At 36.5% G+C, this 18,492-nt stretch overlaps 1 protein-coding gene across 3 annotated transcripts in view; it reads left to right on the top strand.

Annotated features, from left to right (window-relative positions):
- LOC129216857 (protein unc-45 homolog B-like) overlaps window positions 1-11,499 on the top strand; it is a 98,517-nt gene extending 87,018 nt beyond the window's left edge. For all 3 annotated transcript variants that reach the window (XM_054851072.1, XM_054851069.1, XM_054851070.1), the window contains exons 14-16: window positions 4,132-4,284; window positions 8,659-8,950; window positions 11,333-11,499. In XM_054851072.1, coding sequence (XP_054707047.1) covers window positions 4,132-4,284; window positions 8,659-8,949 — 444 coding nt within the window. In that variant the 3' untranslated portion in view covers window position 8,950; window positions 11,333-11,499. The remainder of the gene's footprint in view (window positions 1-4,131; window positions 4,285-8,658; window positions 8,951-11,332) is intronic.
- Window positions 11,500-18,492: the final 6,993 nt, after the last annotated feature.

Here is an 18,492-nt window from a genome sequence, read left to right as displayed (position 1 = left end):
GGAAAATCAAATTTTCGAGTGTCCCTTTTTAGTTTCGTTCGGGAAAATATTTCTGAAGTTTTACCCCATGTGTATAGATGATGACCCTTCAACTTTGAAGTTCGCTTTTGTACAAAATGTCCCAAACTATATGCAAGCAACATGGCATTTATAAAAACACCATTCAATATTCTTTTAGGTATTTGAAAAAAAATGCTCACTCACTTTCATAATGGGTCATTCCATAGAAATGTCAGCCTCAGCCTCAGATTTTTTTTTTCACAAAGCCCTAATTGTGATGCATACTTTCTAGTATATAAATCCAATAACAGTTTGTAAAAATTCCATTTGGTGCTTTTCTTCCAACTCTAAACGTGCAAAGTTGTAGAAAAGGCTCAGCATACGCAAAAAAACAAACCTCATTATTTCTTGCGTAATGTAAATTTGTTTGCAAATTTTTAAAAGAACTATGTTTATTCTAAAAGATTAGATGTGGACCCAATAAAATTGACTGTTCTTTTTAGATACATCATGAGATAAGTATTTTAACTAGTTTGGTTATTTTGCTGAAAATATTTGCGTTACGTTAGTCACAAAAATGTACTATTTTCTGTTTAAAAACTAAACCAGATAAATCACCATTCAACACTTTTTATTTGAACTTTTTATCTGCATCATATCTACTTAAAAAGTGCAAAATATTTATTTTAGATACGGAAGATATAAAATAATTAGTGTGACTAACGTAGAGCTGTGACTATAACGTAACAATTACATGTGACTAACGTGTTGCGAAAGGAAGTAAATTATTTTCCAAAAGTGTTGGCAACCTTAATTTGCATTAGTTTTTTCTCATTCGTTCTTTCCTTCTTGAAACAAGATCGCGTCAGCAGAATATGCAAATTGCCGGTAGCATTTAAGCTCCCGGCACTTTGCCTCATTCTCTTCCCTTTCAATCTCAACCCAAGTCAGACTCTGTTGTTTTCTTTCGGCAGCCCGGTCGAGTCTGTCCGTTTTTGCCGATAGCTTCGGCTTACTGCTCTTGACATAAATATCATAGCTCAGTATGCTTAACGTTTCATACTTTGACTTAGAATGTTGGATTCGGAAGTCATTTAAAGTATAATGAGCTACTTAATATTGTAATGAGCGTATTCTCAGCATTTCCTTTAACATGTCATTGTATATATCACAGCCATAATAAACAAGTTACTTTTTAAATTTGGCTCTTCATGATGTTGTGCAAGATAAATATGTTTTTTTCAAGAAGTATCATACGTCCTGGTTGAGCTTCCACTTAAAGTTAATAAGCTGAGCACTTTTAAAAGCTCACAGTTTAAAAAAACGTAACATTTTTAAAATGACTGCTATTACAGTAATTTCCGGAAGAAATGCCGTGGCGCATACATGTTCAAAAGTAAAATTTTATTCATGTGCGGCGTTTACGAGCGAAAAAAAAAATCAGCCGTCCGTGAGTCCGAACTGCAAACAATCATGCAAGGGAGAAAAGGAGAGAGAGATTCAAGTTTTCTCCTCTACTCATTCCATGAAATAGACTTACCCACACTACCACCCCACCCGTTCATGGAAATGGATTCATCCACTCCCGTTTCTCGGAAGGAAAGCACCTGTACCCGACGCTCTTCTCTTTGCAATTGGCATTCTTCTTTCTTTGCTCTACTCTACACTCTCACTTGCTTTTCTTATTGTGCGATGAGGTTTTATCAATGAAGTTATCGCACCAATGACTAATTTAATTAGCGCATTTTTAGTTGCAGAGTGCAACTGGAGTCTTTTTCAGAAAATAATACCTGTATTTTAAACTATGACTTTATTTCCTCCTTGGTGATATGATACAGTGGTATCCTTGGCGAGCTATTTACATATGAAATATGATATTGCAACATAAGTTCTCTCGAAGCATAGATAGATTTGTAAAACAGGCAAAACCATTAATTGTAAATTTGCATTATGACAAATGAAGAATCATTTATGCAATCGAAGTTACAGTTATTTAAACTTAAGGTTTGCAGATAAAGTTTACAGTTATAAAATGCCTATTCGAGAGCATGGCGGCTAGCAGCCTACTTGGCTGACCATGAAACTAAAATACGGCGCCTTAACAGAGAGAGAGCAACTGAGCTGCAGAAGCAACATATATAGTCAGCCAGAGTCGTTTGCATGTGAAATGCACATTTCCCGATGTTAGAACGGCGGCCAATCAAATGGATAAGGAACTTTGTCATTTCATGACGTAAGGCACACACGTGTCTGAGATCGGGAAATACGTTACATACATTGAAATTAGCATTTGTGACTTTGCAAGATAAAAGAAAACAGGGATTTAATTAATGCCAAATATATCAAAATAAACGTGAATTATTGATGATATTATTTGGAATTTCCAACGTTTCTGAAATCTTCGATTGCGCTCGGTGAGCAGAAGTTGAATTTTGTTAATCCCTGGAAGTAAACGATGGCCCCGAAACGACATCGCAGTTACAGCTTTAAATTGACAGTGATCAATCGAGCTGCCGAAATCTGTAATCGAGCAACTGGAAGAGAGTTTGAGGTGGTTCAAGGACAATGTGTTCGTCTAGATGTTTCAGAGGATTCCTATCACGTAAAACCATCGCCTCCTGCGGCTACAATGGACCAATGTGCATAGGAGCTGGCTTGCTGATTGCCGTCTTTTCTGACGAATCCCGCTTCAACTTGTGGCACCATGATGGCCGAATTTCATGTCAGGCGCTATGCCGGTCAACGGCACATTCCGGAGTGCATTATCTAAGGCTACAGTGGACAAACACCGGAGTTATGGTCTAGGGTGCCATAGCATATCATGGACGATCACAATTGCTACGAATTGTGGGCAGTTTGAACAGAACCCGATACATAAACGAAGTTTTACAGCCCCAAGCTATTCCTTTCCTGCAAGGATTGCCAGGGGCTGTATTCCAGCAGGATAATGCCCGTTCACATGTCGCCAGGACTGTCAAACAGGGTTCATACGCCTCCTGAAAAACTCTTGAAATTTAATTTTTTCTTCTAAGGGCCCTTAAAACTCCTAAATTTTTATTTTAACCTTATGATTTTCTCCTCTCCTCCTGAAAATAATTTTTAACAACAATCGCTAATTTTAATTCCATGTCAACTCCGTTTAGGCAGCCATATTGAATCGCTGGCAACCAATCGAAGTTAAAGTTCTTGTATTATACAGATCACCCAGTGCTTTTTGCAAAGACAGGTGTGTTCGAACCGACTGACCTGTTACTCTGTTCAAACATGCCCATTACGGTTACTGATTGTAACTGCCACTAGAGAACGAACCAAGAGCATGTGCTAGTTTTTGTGTTGACAGCAACAGCTATTAAGCATATTTTCTATATTGCTAATTAGTAGTGCTATTGCTATTTTGTAGTATATTTAGTACTGATAACATGCCAACATATCTAATATTTTGTGTATTCCTGTCATTTTCAAATATTTTGAATCCCATTTTTTATTTTTATTTTTGTTGAACAGTGTAAAAAAAATTACTAATTGATTAAAAATTTGATAGTAAAGTAGATTAAATGTTACTGGAACTAATTTTCTTGTAAAAACCGTGCGTGTTATTACACCTGAAAATTTTGCTTTTGACTCCTGAAAACTCCTGAAATTCATTTTGTCTGGAAGAGTATGAACCTTGGTCAAATCTGACCGTGATTCACAGCAGGTACAGCTTCTTCCTTGGCCTGCATATGTCACCGATTGAACATGTGTGGGATTTCGTCTCGCTCGTGATCCTCGTCCTGTTGCTTCGACAGACCAACTTTGGTTGCGCATACAAACAATATGGAATACTCTTCCGCAGGCAGGTATTCAAACTTTGTTTCACTCCATGCCGAGTCGTGTAGCAGCTCTTATTGCGGCGCCTGGTGGCCACACAAAATACTAATTTCTATCTCTTTTTAGTGTTTGTTTGGTTTGAAAATGTAATCATTCATTTGTACCATTACCACTCACAACTGTGTATTAAATTTCATTCAGCTATGATGCTCCCTTCGTGGTGTGTTGCAATTTTCACAAACAGGAGTGTAGAAGCTAACCAATCATGTCCTCCGCTTTTAATTTCGAATGATCTGGAGCAGTGTTTTCTTCTCCCTGCAGGTGGTCCACCTGTACGAGCTCGAGGACAACGACCGCGTCAAGTTCCTGGTGCTGTCCTCGGACGACGAGGACCCGGACACGGCCAAGGCCGCCTCCGGATGCCTGGCCATGCTGACCGGGGTCAGCCGCAAGGCCTGCAAGAAGGTGCTGCAGGTAAGTTCCTGCAGGCTGATCGTTCTTCGAGAAAACGAAATTAACCTTTTAACAGAGATAATCATGGGCACAGCAGTGGTGTCCGAAATATCATGCCCCAGTACAAGGGCGCCCATATAGGGGGGCTCGAGCCCCCCCCCCCCTTGGAAATTAGAACTTCCTTGCTTTTAGTACTACAGTAGAAGACCGTTATAACGACGATCTATATAACGCAATTCTCTATCAACTGCACCACTTTTCAGAAGTTAACAATAGGTTTTGAAGTTTAAAAAATCCCTCTGTTTTGCTTTGCAAACATAAAAATGGTTAGGCAAATTAAATTTTGGAACAGTTTTTCATCTCTCCACTTTATTTCAAAGCTTTTAAATTGAAAATGAGTACTCACAGTAAACAGAAAATACCAGATGGCTCTTGAAAATGCAGCTGTTATGCAAACCATGAAGTTAACAGAAGTGCTGAGAGAAGATTTTGATTGTGAAACATATTTATTTGTGAATAACTAATTGTAATATTGGTGCTTCGACACTCATTGCAGATAAAACTCATTCTGAAGTGCTAATATATCGATATGTTCTGAATATTAGTTCCAAAATTTGAAATGATCTGTATAACGCAAAAACCTGTATAACGCAAAAGCTCTGGTCCCAAGGTGTGCATTATAACGGTCTTCTACTGTATTTTCTTTGCAAAAATATAAAAATATTTCTTCTCCATCCATTTGTGAATAAATAATTAAAAATGTCAAATTTTAATGACTCTAATCTGTCCTGAAATCTGCCTCTATGAAGAAAATATCCTGCTAAATCATGGTTAAAATTTCTGAGCCCGCCCTTACAATTTTGCATATGGGCGCCCATGCCCCAATATTACTATGGCTTTTTTTTTTTTTTTGAGTGCTCGAACATACGAGAGTCGATCCAAATGTAAGGTTCCCATCCACTTTAACTATACAGCACCGTCTATTCTCATTGAAAGTTACATCGTGGAAAAGAAAAAATGTTTCTTTATTTTTATACATACAGTCGGACCTCGATATAAGGTCACTCCACGGGACTTCACAAAACTGACCTTATAAGCGGGGTGACCTTATAACCGATTCATATACATATTTATTGATAAATAAGGATGTATGCATTAATTCTTTTCAAAATTTAATACGTCCAAAAACATCAGTTAGTTAAATTGTAATAGTTGAATCGATTTGAACCAATTGAAATTTTTGGAATTAATAAGAAATTTTGAAGTGCTTTTTAAAACTTCCATATAGAATAAAACTGCATTCAAATATGCCCAAGCAAAGAACTGATGTGCAACTTACCTTACTTAAAGTTACATTAATACAGGACTGACGCATTTTTTCTTTAGTTTAAGCACAATGGTTTCTTCTGAAAATTTTCTTCCGCTTTTAATGACTGGTAAAAAATTGCAATATGTACATACTGAGTGAATGCCCACGTTACTACTTCATATTTTAGTATCACTGTCGTAACACTCACTTTCTACTGTTAATTTACTACGTTAATAGGAAAAATGACTTTTCACTTTTTAAGGATCGTATATCGCGTAAAATTCTTGGAAGTGAATCGATTAGGCAATGAAATCACTGAAAGAAGTCAGACATAAGTGACCTTATAAGCGATTAATGTATTATGACCTGACCATATACCCGATTATACATAACATAGAATTTCTATTCAGCGAGCCGGGACTTTAGAAAAGTCAAAAAAGGGATGAAACGCTTGCTCAAGCGGTTTTCGGTGGAGTTCTGTGACACTCGATACAGAAGTTAGGACACCGTGGACAATAATGCACAGAAAAAGATGGTGAATATGTGTAAAAATACAGAAACATTTTCTCTTTCCAGATATAACTTTCGATGAGAATAGAGAGTGATGTATATTGGTGAAGTTGATGGGAACCTTACTTTTGGATCAACTGTTGTGTATGGTCCAAAAAGTTAGCGACGCATTTAATACCATCATTAGATTAAATGTGTCAAGGACTTTTTTCTCGGGAAACATTAATTTGTCCTCGGTTCAATAGATGGCAACTTTTCGCGGGAGGTTTCGGAGAATAGAAATTCATGTTGTAAACGCGAAGAATTTTATTTCTATTTATTTATTCTTTTTTAGAAAATATTTTTAAAAAATCTTTTAGAAAATAATGCTTCACTGGAAGTGAACTATAACGCTTCCACTCCAAGAGCAAATATGCCTTGAATATGAAACCTTAAAATTTGTATGCATGTTATTCAAATGATCCATTTTTGATAAAATGTGTAATTTTTATGTTGTATTAACCATTTGATTTTTGCAATTAAAAAAAAAAATATTTTTTATTATTATTATTTACCTGCAATATATACTGAAGAGCCAAAACATTATGACCACCCCTAATTTTTTCAAAGAACTCGTCTGGATGACGTGGAGACCATGTGATTAAGTGGTATTGGTATATAACTGGGACTAGAGAAGGCCAGGCTTCATTCCAGCTCTTTCTTTTGCAAATGAAGGGAAAGGGTAACGATCTCTCAGTGAATTTCATAGGGGGCAGATTGCGACGGCCCGAAGACTCGAAACGAGTATCTCGGAAACTGCGAGACTGGAAGGTTGTTCACGATCTGCCGTTGTTAGTACTTATGCAAAAGCGGGAAAAGGACGGTGAAACCAGCAATGGGCGTAAAGGTGTTGGACACCATGCATCATCGAAGATGAGAGACTATGCCACTCGGTAAAGCAAAATTGGAGGCAGACAGTTGATCAACTGACAGCTCGATGCAATGCAGGTGCGAGTGTTTCCAAACACTCGGTTTAGCTGACACAGTTGAATATGGGACTGCGCCGCGGACGTCCCACTCGTGTGCCTCTATTGACCAATCACCATCGTCAACTACGCCTACAGTTGGCCCGATAACATCGAGACTGGGCAGTCATTTTAAGCTCAGATTGCGAGATTGAGATTTTCGCTTAAGTGATCGGTTGTGACGTAGAAATGTCACAAAGTAGCATTTTAATCTACTCGAACCTATCTTGCGGCTAGGTTCGAGTAGATTAGAATACTACTTTGCGACATTTCTACGTCACAACCGATCATGTGAGCGAGAATCTCCATCTCGCAAGCTGATGAGCTTGGAATGACCGCCTGGTCCTCGGATGACTGGGAGAGAGTTGTCGGGCCCGATGAATCGCGAATTCTCGTTCATCTCGTGGATGGTCATGTCAGGGTTCGCCATCTTACAGGCGAACAGTTGCTCCTGTCTTGTACTGTTAGTCGTAAACAGGCTGGTAGTGGCGGTATTATGATTCCGGGGACTTTTTCCTGGCAGGCCTTGGGAGACTCTTAGTTATGGTAGAACGTACCATGAAAGCTGTGGACCATCTGAACACCATGGCAGATCAGGTGCACCCATACATGGCATCAGTCTTCACTACTGGAAAGGCATCTTCCAATGCCCCATGTCACAAGGCTAGAATGTGCTGGAGTGGTTCCAGCAGCATGATGAATCATTCCAACGACTACCCTGGCCACCAAATTCAGTGGATTTAAATCCTATTGAGCACATTTGAGATTTCCTGGAAAGGCAGCTCAGACCTGAAACACCACCCTGTCAAAATATCTCAACTTTGCGTGGCCGCTGCATTAGCATTTGGTACAATCTATCTTCCGGCGTCTACCAAAAGTTTGTGGCATCTATGTCAAGGCAGCTGTTTTACAGGCCAAAGGTGGCACAATGCGTTATTGACTGGGTGGTCATGATGTTTTGGCTCATAAGTGTATTTACCTGTGCATTACCATAATATCTTACTGCTATTTACTGTTAGACCATCGATTGCATGGAAAGGCTAATATCCGGTTTATAGGCGGAAATGGACCTATCTATTAGTTTATAGGGATGTTAGTTGTTTTGTTTCAGATGTGCACGTTTGCCTCTCTATTATTTAGCCTTAGTTTTGTAAAAATGAAAATTGGCTCACAGCAACATTTTTTAAATCTAAAGTATATTCGATCTCTATTCTCACGGTAAAAATTAATTTATTAATTTATTCACAATAAAGTTTTGAGCTTACCATTTTGCTTTTACGTTCCTGAAAGAAATGAAAATATTTTATTTTATTTTTGTTGTTTCCATGGTAACTACTTTTGTTTCCCTTTATTTAATTTTGAGAATGCGATAAATGAATAAGACACCAGTGGCATTACAAAACACGTGCATCAAAATCCCATCGTTATTTTCCCTTCTCCCCTGCCAGATTCATTCAGATGGAATCGTCTTTACTTGGCAGATAGCCAAATTGCATGCAATCCGTGGTCAAACAGTACCTGCTCCCTTGTCGTACGAAAGAGTGTGTCATACGTGTCGTGTCATTGTTGCAGGTGAAGCAGTGGCACGAGATCGTGCGCAAGCTGTGCGCCTGCGGGGACAAGGAGCTGTGCCACCGGGGCGTGGCGGTGGCGCACAACCTGGTGCACGCGGGCGGGGAGTGTGCCGAGCGGGTGGTGGAGACGGACCTGCTGGAGATCCTGATGGCGCTGGTGCGGCCCGAGGTGGACGACGTCCCGCAGAAAGTCAAGGACCTGGCCGCCGAGACGCTGGCGGAGGCGCAGCGCCTGCGCCTCATACGGGCCAACACGGGAGGGCAGGAGGAGGACGAGGAGGAGGCGTGAGGTGAGGTTCTGTCCGCCCGCTCGGGTGTGACGTTTTTCCCGCTCGTATTAGTGTCACGGTGCCGGAGTTTCGGACTTCGGCTCTGAATCTTGACAAATATGCATCATGGTGGCATAATATGAAGTTAACTTTCTATAAAGTTTCCTGGAACTTGAAAAGTGATGACTTGCATACGCTGTGATCGTATCTATTTTCTACGGGAAGGGGAGCGGGATTTTCGTTTCGTTCTCGACGCGACCCTTATTCGGATCCGAACCAGACCTCGAAATAATAGGAATCGAAGCGATGGATGCCGTGTCATATGGAAGTCTAGTCTCGCGGGGTGAAATTTTACGAAAGTGGAAATTTTGTTGCGAGTTCCAGCATTGTAAAAATATTTTTTTAGAGATACAGTACAACTTCGATTTAACGATTCCCTCTATTTTATGATACGTTTAACTATTCCGAATTTAACTGCATTGAATGTATATGCTCCTCAATTGAACAATACATTTTCCCAGTTCCTTGGCAATCATTAAATTGGGGTTATACTCTGCACATTTTATTATTTAATACTTGCGAACTCTACTGTTTTTAACGGGAGACTCCCGTGTTTTGCTTCCCTCTCCCGATTTTCCGTTTTTTACGATTTTCTCCCGTTTTTGCACTTTCTTGTCAATAGATGGCGCCCTTTTCTTGTCTACCAATGTCAGGGAATAAGAATTTTTCCAATTAATAACTCATTTTGTTAAAATTAATTTTTTGGAAGCTTACCACTTTGCATGTTCAACGAAGCACGTGCTTTGCCGAAAATGGCAGCAGATTTCAATCCTTTTGCATCCTGAAATTATTTCAATTATTTTGAATGTTTGAAGTTATTTTAACATGTGCTACCCTATACCTATTTATTTCATATTGTATTTTAATTTTATATTGATTTTTTTTCGGATTTTAGTAATTAAATTTTTGTAGCTACTTTTTTGGTAGAGACTGGGGAATTTACGAAACTTTAAGCAAATTCAGTCCTTGTTTTTTGGTTTTTCCTTTTCAATCTATTTTTCTTGCTGCTACCAATTACCTTACATCTGTGAAAAATCATCATTACACTTCAAATTTAGTATTCATGTTATTTAAAAGCATAATTTAATGCTTCTGTTGTGAAGATATATCGTTGGTGAATCACCTATATACCTCTGGTCGAATCTCCTGATTTTCTTTCTTTGAAGGTTGGCAAGTAATGTTATTTTATTGATTTTTTTATGTCATCTAGGCAGATTATTACTCAAGAAAGAAATTCCGATTGGGGATAGTGGATGGTAATGCCATTTTAGTACTGATATTAAGCCTATGCATAAATAAGTATTATCTAGCACTGTTACTTATTATTTTGTTTCTTAAAAAGTTCTATTAAATAATTAATAATAATAAAACGAAAAAGCTTTAGTAAGGTTCGGCCAAAAGTGCATTTTACCTTCAAAGGGCTGGCCGAAGCTGTATATTAGTAAAGCACTCAGTATGTGCATATAATTTATATGCATAATGCTACACATTTTAATGCAAAAACAAAGGAAATTGGATATGTATTGGTCAATTGAAGTCATTTCGAAACTGATTTAGTGATTTTTGAAATTATTTTTTCTCATATTGACCAAAAAAAAAAACATATTTACAACTAAGACAAAGGACATGAGGAACACTCAACAGCCCGTGATATGAACAAACGAACGGCTATTTTTCTCGACACTTGTGCGTTCAATTTATTTAAAAATATGTAGCATACTTTGAACGGATTTGAAATTCATCTTGTGCGCATGAGGCTATGAAACAAGTGTATATTGTGCCATTTTAATTTTGTTTGACACAAATTTAAAAAAAAAAAAAAGTTATATTTTCTTGTGATTTGACAAACCCTTTTGAAACATACAGTCATTTATTACTTGCTTAAGGTTATAAACTAACTGTTTACTAAAGTAAACAGTTAATTTATAACCTTAATACAGTACTTATGAGTAATTATAGGATCGCTTTTTCATATTTATTTTAGTTATGTACTCATTTATTTTCAACTTTAACATCATTATTTCTTATTTCCGTGTCCAACGGACAAATCTGGTTCAAATCTATTTTATCCGAGTCGGTTTTAACCATGCACCACTGACCGAAACTCTTATGATGAGCCCAGGACTAGAAAATGTTACTTAATCTAGTTTTATATTAATTTTATTAGATAATTAAATATATGTATTACTTTATTTTATTTATTTATTTTTTAACATGAAAGAATACTCTACAGAAAAGGCAGCTTTTTAGAGAATGGTGTAGAAATGTCACACCCGAGGATTAATTAAGCTGTTCCTTTTTCAGTGGAATGACCCATTACTGTTTGTACGTTTTTTACTGCAGGTGTACAGATTTCGTACTCACAGAGCGAGAGGACCAGTGCCACAAGAAGACTTTTACATCGCTGAAGATGGAGTATTTTATTGCATTTGAATCCTATTTTGGGACACCTTTAGCGAACTGTCATTTTTACCAGTATTTATATTGTAAATACCCGAATAAAATTTCCGCCATGGACTCTGTTCTGTTTTCTTTTTTCGGGAACTCGGAGGATGGAATTACTTGGTTTCGGTGTTAGTGTCACTCATGGAAGGAGGGTTAGGAGCATACCTGCAACAACAAGCTATCTGTGGCCTGTAGGTCGCATGCTTGAAATTTAATCTCACGCAGTACAGAACCGTTTTTCCAGGATCTAGAATACCGGGAACTTTTTCCACTTGATCAGGGGTCGAAGTGGTCCTATATATCCTATATTTTCAAAAAAAGCATCAAAATCGTCCTATATTTTTGAATAATGTCTTATATTTCCTATAATCCTGTTTTTTATCCAATTTGTTTCTTTAAAACAACAGTAAATAAACTGTGACTTCAGATTTTTCGTTGAAAGTACATGTGCAAACGAATTTTAAATTAGCAAACGCAACTGACTAAATCCTGCAACAAGCATCCTCTCTCATTGGCTACAGCATGACGTCACTGTAGTGAGTGTAGTTTTGAGAACGAAGTCTGAAGTCGGTTTTTGAATTTTGCCTTTGGCAACAACCGTTCCAAACGCAAAAGCCAGTGGGTTTTCTTTTTCGTTTTTGTTGGTATGTTTTTGTGTTCAGTGCATTTTCTGATCAGAATGTTCTAATATTCTTTTTGCAATCTTTTCTTTTCGTGAAATTTTATAGCACAAAATATCTTTTTTTTTTTTGGTGCTACAAAGCATTAGTTACTTCCTGTTAGTTCTCAACACAAAGACGGTTTTTATTTATTTATTAATATAAACAATGTTTGTGACACTTCTATCCCTGCAAAACTTGTGAGTTGCTGTATTAATTATCAATAGATTTCACTTTGTTCAATTTTTTTTTGTCTATAAAGTACACTGTTTTTTCAAAAATTATTCCTTCAACTACAGGAAAGTCATTTCAGGTGTAAGTTATAATTTTGTTTGAGTTTTTTTTAAACAAAATTATTGATAAGAATAACTAAATAATATATATGTATTATTTCTTTTTTCATAGCGAAACTATTCATATAATGTGTCCTATATTTGTCCTATATTTCTTGTGGAAAATGTCCTATATGTGACAAGTCAATCACTTCTACCCCTACTTGATTTTCCCACCATTTTTTAAAATGCATTTTCTTTTTGAAAAAAGTGAGCATTATTTCCAAATACCTAAAAGCATCTTGAACCGATTCTTTATAAAAACCTCATCACTTGCGTATAACGCATGAAATTTTACTGGAAAATTGAACTTCGAAGACACACATGGCAAATTTTCTGAGATGTTTTCCTGAACAAAATTTATAAAAATCCGACCTTTTCCCTATTTTGTTCCAACTAAAAACTAAAGAAATAAATACTGAGTCAATTGGCTAGTCACATTTAACATTGTTCCATTAAAAACGAGATGGAGTTAAGACTGACTCCATCCAAAGTGAACGAGACAGAGACAGGGATACTGTACAAAGTCGTTCAATTTATTGTCAATAATTTAATACTGGAGGTACATTACGAACGTATTCAAAAATAGAGCTTCTTTCAATCTCCCAACAAATCTCAAAGCCTCGGAACCTGCAAAATAAAATAATAAATACAAATGTGATGATCAACCGGGGGGGGGGGGGGGAATAGGGGGATCAAGAGGGGGCGGTCACACCCCCAAATTTTTTGAGAGAATAATAAAAAGTGATCAAATTTAATTTACGTAAATCACCAGTCAAAGTTGAAGAAAAACAATCTTGCTGGTTCTCCGTAATGGTTGACGAAACTCGACCCATTTCCAGATAAGAGCAAGTATTTTCCGTTTTTTTAATTATTAGAAATTCATCGAGCCTTTTCGGAACAGAAAAAAACTGATGAAGAATCATGGTAAATTTTAACGAAAGACGTAGTTTCCTCGTACAGGCTAAATATCTCGTTCTTGTAATGATGGTTATGAGAGGCCTGTGCAGTGGTGTGGCTGCACAAGAAAATGCCGTGGTATTTTACATTTATTGTTAGACTCATACTTTAAAGTGTGTATGTTTAATAACTGTTCGTCACTTTCTTCCGCTAGAAACAACATTTCAGCTGCTCAATGCATAGTATGCTTTCATAGATACTCTTTAAAAATACAGTACAACCTCCATTAAGGGACACCTCTATTTAAGGGACATTTTTTCTGGTCCCAGTCCCTTTGAATAGGGACCTTCATGTATTTACCTCTAATTAAGGGACAGTCACAGAAAAAAAATGCAAGAAATAATGATAAGAAATAGTAAATTTACTGGAATTAAAGTTTCACTTTTCCACTGAAAACTAATTGAGGTAAGTTTGACACAAACGTATGTGAAGGAAACAAGTAATGTATTGTAAAAAAATTTGCTGAAATTAACACGCATCATTCGCCATCTCAATAATTTATTCAAGCAGGTTCAGCGCTGACGAAGAGTGCACAGTAACTAATTAGCTTTGTATATAAAACTTAAGAAATTTGAACATTAATTGTAATTCACACAGTATTACATTGTAAATTACATAACATAAAGCAAATACATGTAATGAATGACTTCAAAATTGTTTCTGTATCCTACAAAACTTTGCCACCACAAAATTCTTGATTAAATTTTATTAATAAAATAATATAAACTTAGAAATTTGAATAATTATGAATTGTATTTAATATAATGAAACATTTTCAGTATTTAATCTTAAGTGATGATAGTTAATGCTTATTGTGATAGTATACTACTAAGTACGCAGCATGCATCAATTCATCCACCTCCGAATAAGGGACACCTCCATTTAAGGGACAAAATGTCTGGTCCCCTTAGTGTCCCTTATTGAGGGGTTCTACTGTACATACTATTTTTGAAAAACATATCTCACATCGACAAATATCTTTTCTGGAGGCTCTTTAGCTATGCAGTCTCTCCCCCCCCCCCCCCGCATCATGATTACTTGCTGTTAGCCAATATGTGTTTTGTTCATTACTGAGGTAATTCGTATTTAAGAAACTCGACCCCCCAAATGAAATGCTGAAATGCCGCCCCTGTGAGGTGACCAACAACATCAGTCGATTAAGATATCGAGGGGCCCCAGGCCAATATTTTTTGGGGCCCCCGTATTCATATTTTATAACTATAGCCATTGGCTGAAACAATTTTAGCCATAGACTAAAAAAAATTTCAGCCATTTGGGGGCCCCTAAATGTCCGGGGCCCTAGGCCAGGGCCTAGTTGGCCTATTCAGTAATCAGGCTCTGAGTATGAGTCCCAAGCAAAGATCGAATGGCCCTCTTAAAGCTATCCACCCCTTCACTCACTACGCCCTACAAAAATGGTCATTTTTCCTCATTTCCAGGTTCTTTGGAGATTTGAATAGTTTAAAATAATGACCTATTTTCCATGCAAAGTTTAACTCTGTTAACTTTCATTACACAAACATGTGCTATACCCTCACTAAATGCACTGGACAATATTATTAAACTTGATTATTTCCACTAATTGATGTATCAATATAATTAGTAAATACTTGATGTACAGAGACATTAAGATCTGACTCCTGCATTCATCAAAAGAGAGATACTAAACATCAAAACGTAAGCATTAGAAATTTCTGAGTACAATATTTTATGCAAGAAAATTTTCTATTTTTTCTGCTTGAAAAGAAACTAGTTTTCCTCCAAAATTTCCAGGTTTTTGCATACCATTCCCAGGGCTGCCACTGGCGACTAAAAAAAGCGACTATTTTGAAGGGTTGCAGTAGCCTATTAAGACAGAAGCAACTTGTAAAAAAACTGCTACTATTTCAGCCTAAAAGCAACTGAAATATAAAAAAAATATAAAAGATGTAAAAAGATAGTTTGAAATTAGAAAAGCTTTTTTTTATACATTTCTAAGGTCTGGCATTTTACGTGACAATTCGCCAATGGGAGCCTTATTTATCACCAAGGATTATAAAAAAAAACAGCACTTTTTTTCCCCCAGCAGCAATAATAATAATAACCTCGTGTTTTATTAGTTTAGGGTTAGAAGTGTTGAAGTATCTTAGATTTCAAACAAATGCACTTAATTTTGTTTCAAAAAATGTTACGAAAAATAGCAAAGTTTAGAAGGGCAAATATGACGTTTAAGGTTTTACTATATAAACTTCTAGCAACCCTGCCATTTTTCTCTGTGACTGCAATATTCAGAGGATTTTATTTAATGAACAAAGATCATTCAGCCTTTTATTATTTTTATTTTCATTTTTCTATAAATGTAAATAAAAGCTGACGGTTGTTTTATCTGCAACAGTGACAGTGAATTTAAGAATAGCATTAAGCAGTTTTCTTTTGTGATCATTCCTCATTGAAAGCTTTTAAGCTTAATGTACCATACAAAACATTACAGTATGTTATCAACACTTACTTATATTTCTAACTTGTTTGACATTTGTAAGTACTTTTAAGCCCTATTAATAATGATGTGTTAAAGTTTTTCAAATACGTGCCTACTCATAACCATTAAAATTATAATGGTGCTAATACTAGGCTTGTGTTTTTTAATGAATATACGCGATTCATATGTAAAAGAAGTGGCCGAAAACTCTGCATAACGAAATGAGTATGCAGACGATGACGATGACGAAAATATGACGATATGAACACATGTACAAATAACGTAAATTAAAAAGAGTTTAAAGAAAAAATTCTGCAAACAGCTGTTTTGGGGTTATAAAACCAAACCCTTACATCAGTACATAAAAGAACAATAGAACATAAAACAATACGTTAAAAAACATCGAAACCGTGTTATACGAGACTTAGAAATAATGTAAATCAAGGGTTGTGTACTATGTTATATCAAAACCAAGTTTCATGGAGTTCGTACACAGTTTCAGAAATAAAATAAAGGAGTTTTCAAGGAATGAAATGAGATTTTGAAGGAGTAATAGTGGAGTGTCATTAAATGATGTCACACTTTTTTTTTCAATATATTTGACCATCTGCACCCTTTATCTCAAAGTGTCACACTTCACCCCAAACTCCTCCTCTAGTCACATGTCATATTTTTTACAAACATGTTGTTACAATAACTGTGATGTCACTTTTTGTCACCCTCTCTCTTCCCCTTGTCACAATTTCATGAGCCCCGTCTCCTCCCCAAAGCGTGACATCACTTGTGGATGACCCTTTTTACAATATCATAACTGCAATTTACTAAACAATTGTTTTTTTAACGCAATCACTTAATGTAGTACATCTACAGTCAAACCTCCATATATCGAACTTCCACATATCGAAATTTTCTATATATCGAAATCCCAGCACATTTCCATGTTCATTACATAGAAAATTTGTTTCTATGTATCGAAAAAATCTCTATATATCGAATTTTTCTCGAGACATTCGTAGATTTTTTCCCTACTTTAGACTGTTTGTCTCATGAAAAATTAAGATTAGGAGAGAAAATTATGTTCGCTATAGGTTGCTACGAAACTCATAAGGAATCTGGGGTTGAGGGGTGTGTAGCTAGGTAGTTGTTCCGCTCTGTAGTTCTTAAATTCCCTCAAGTTTATTTTATATCTTAGTTGTAACAAGTGACACTGTAAAATCAGTTTCAAGTCATCCCTTTTGTCTGTTGATTATCGTTCCTAGTCGTTTTAGCTGCAGTAAAAATCATTCAAGTAGATTGATTTTTTACTTTTCTCTCGATTACATTGTCAAAACGAAAATTCCTTAATGTTGCGGATCAAGTTGAGTTGCCGAAGAGTGAAGGTGTATGAAGGCGCAAAAATGTAATTTCTGTTAATTTTTTAATTATTAACCTTCATTTAATCCGATGCTCGTATAAATTAGAAATTGGGTTCCATGCACCAAAATTAGCTGTAATTCTAATGTTTTAGGAGATTTTTATGATAAAATAAGATCGTTTCTCTATATCGAAATTTCTATATATCGATTTTTTTTCTGGCAATTTGCTACTTCGATGTATGGAGGTCCGACTGTACTCATGTATTTTTAAATATTTAAATAATAATTAGACAACCTGACTTTTGCTGCTGAGAGTGTGGTGGAGGAAAAACCAATCATCATAAAACTTGACAAAATAGCCAAGCACCCTTTAAGCATGTTTTACTTCACTTATGAAATGTCTTAGTCTTCTAATAAAATTCTCACCTTCACCTTTTATGGATCAACTATGATCCATTTGTAAATAGAAAAAAATAAATGTGTAAAACTACTGCATTAAAATCGCCCTCGTGACGAAGTTAGTTGTCGATCGAAGTATTTTAAGTTACTGTCATAGAGGAAGATGATGTAGTCTTGAACTAAAAGAGAAGGAGTTTTGAAGGAGTTAAAATCAAAATGAAGGGGTTTGAAGGGCCCTTCAAAAAAAAATTTCATAAATGAAGGAGTATTGGAGGAGTTTTGAAGGGGTTGAAACCAAAATGAAGGAGTTTGAAGGGCCCTCCAAAAAATATTTCATAAATGAAGGAGTATTGGAGGAGTTTTGAGGGGGTTGAAACCAAAATGAAGGAGTTTGAAGGGCCCTCCAAAAAAAATTTCATAAATGGAGGAGTTTTGAAGGGGTTGAAACCAAAATGAAGGAGTTTGAAGGGCCCTTGAAAAAAAATTTCCTAAATGAAGGAGTATTGGAGGAGTTTTGAAGGAGCGTACGAACCCTGGTTACGTCAGCAGAAAACGGCAAGCACATCCGTACCTCGGGAAATTGTCACAGACTGAAAGAATTTTATTAAAGGAAAGGTTTCCAAACTGTAGGGAATGGGGGGGGGGGTGCTAGACAAATCATTCACCAATCAACCAGAACTTTTCCAGATGCAGTAAGATTCCTAAAGATCTAAATAATCGTAAGTGGAAGAACAACCATGGATAATTTTGGCGGAAGAATTGCATACCATGCACAGCTGAGGTACGTCTCTTCATCAGAGTACATTAGTGATGTGGATCGGGTACATACCCAGTGGGTAGGTAAATATTTTTTGGGTATTACCCAAGGCCTGGGTAAATACCCAAAAACTGGGTA

The sequence above is a fragment of the Uloborus diversus genome, chromosome 2, assembly GCF_026930045.1.
Source record: "Uloborus diversus isolate 005 chromosome 2, Udiv.v.3.1, whole genome shotgun sequence".
NCBI lineage: Eukaryota > Metazoa > Arthropoda > Arachnida > Araneae > Uloboridae > Uloborus > Uloborus diversus.
Note: the sequence above shows the minus strand (reverse complement) of the source record. Positions and strands in the feature narration are given on the sequence as shown.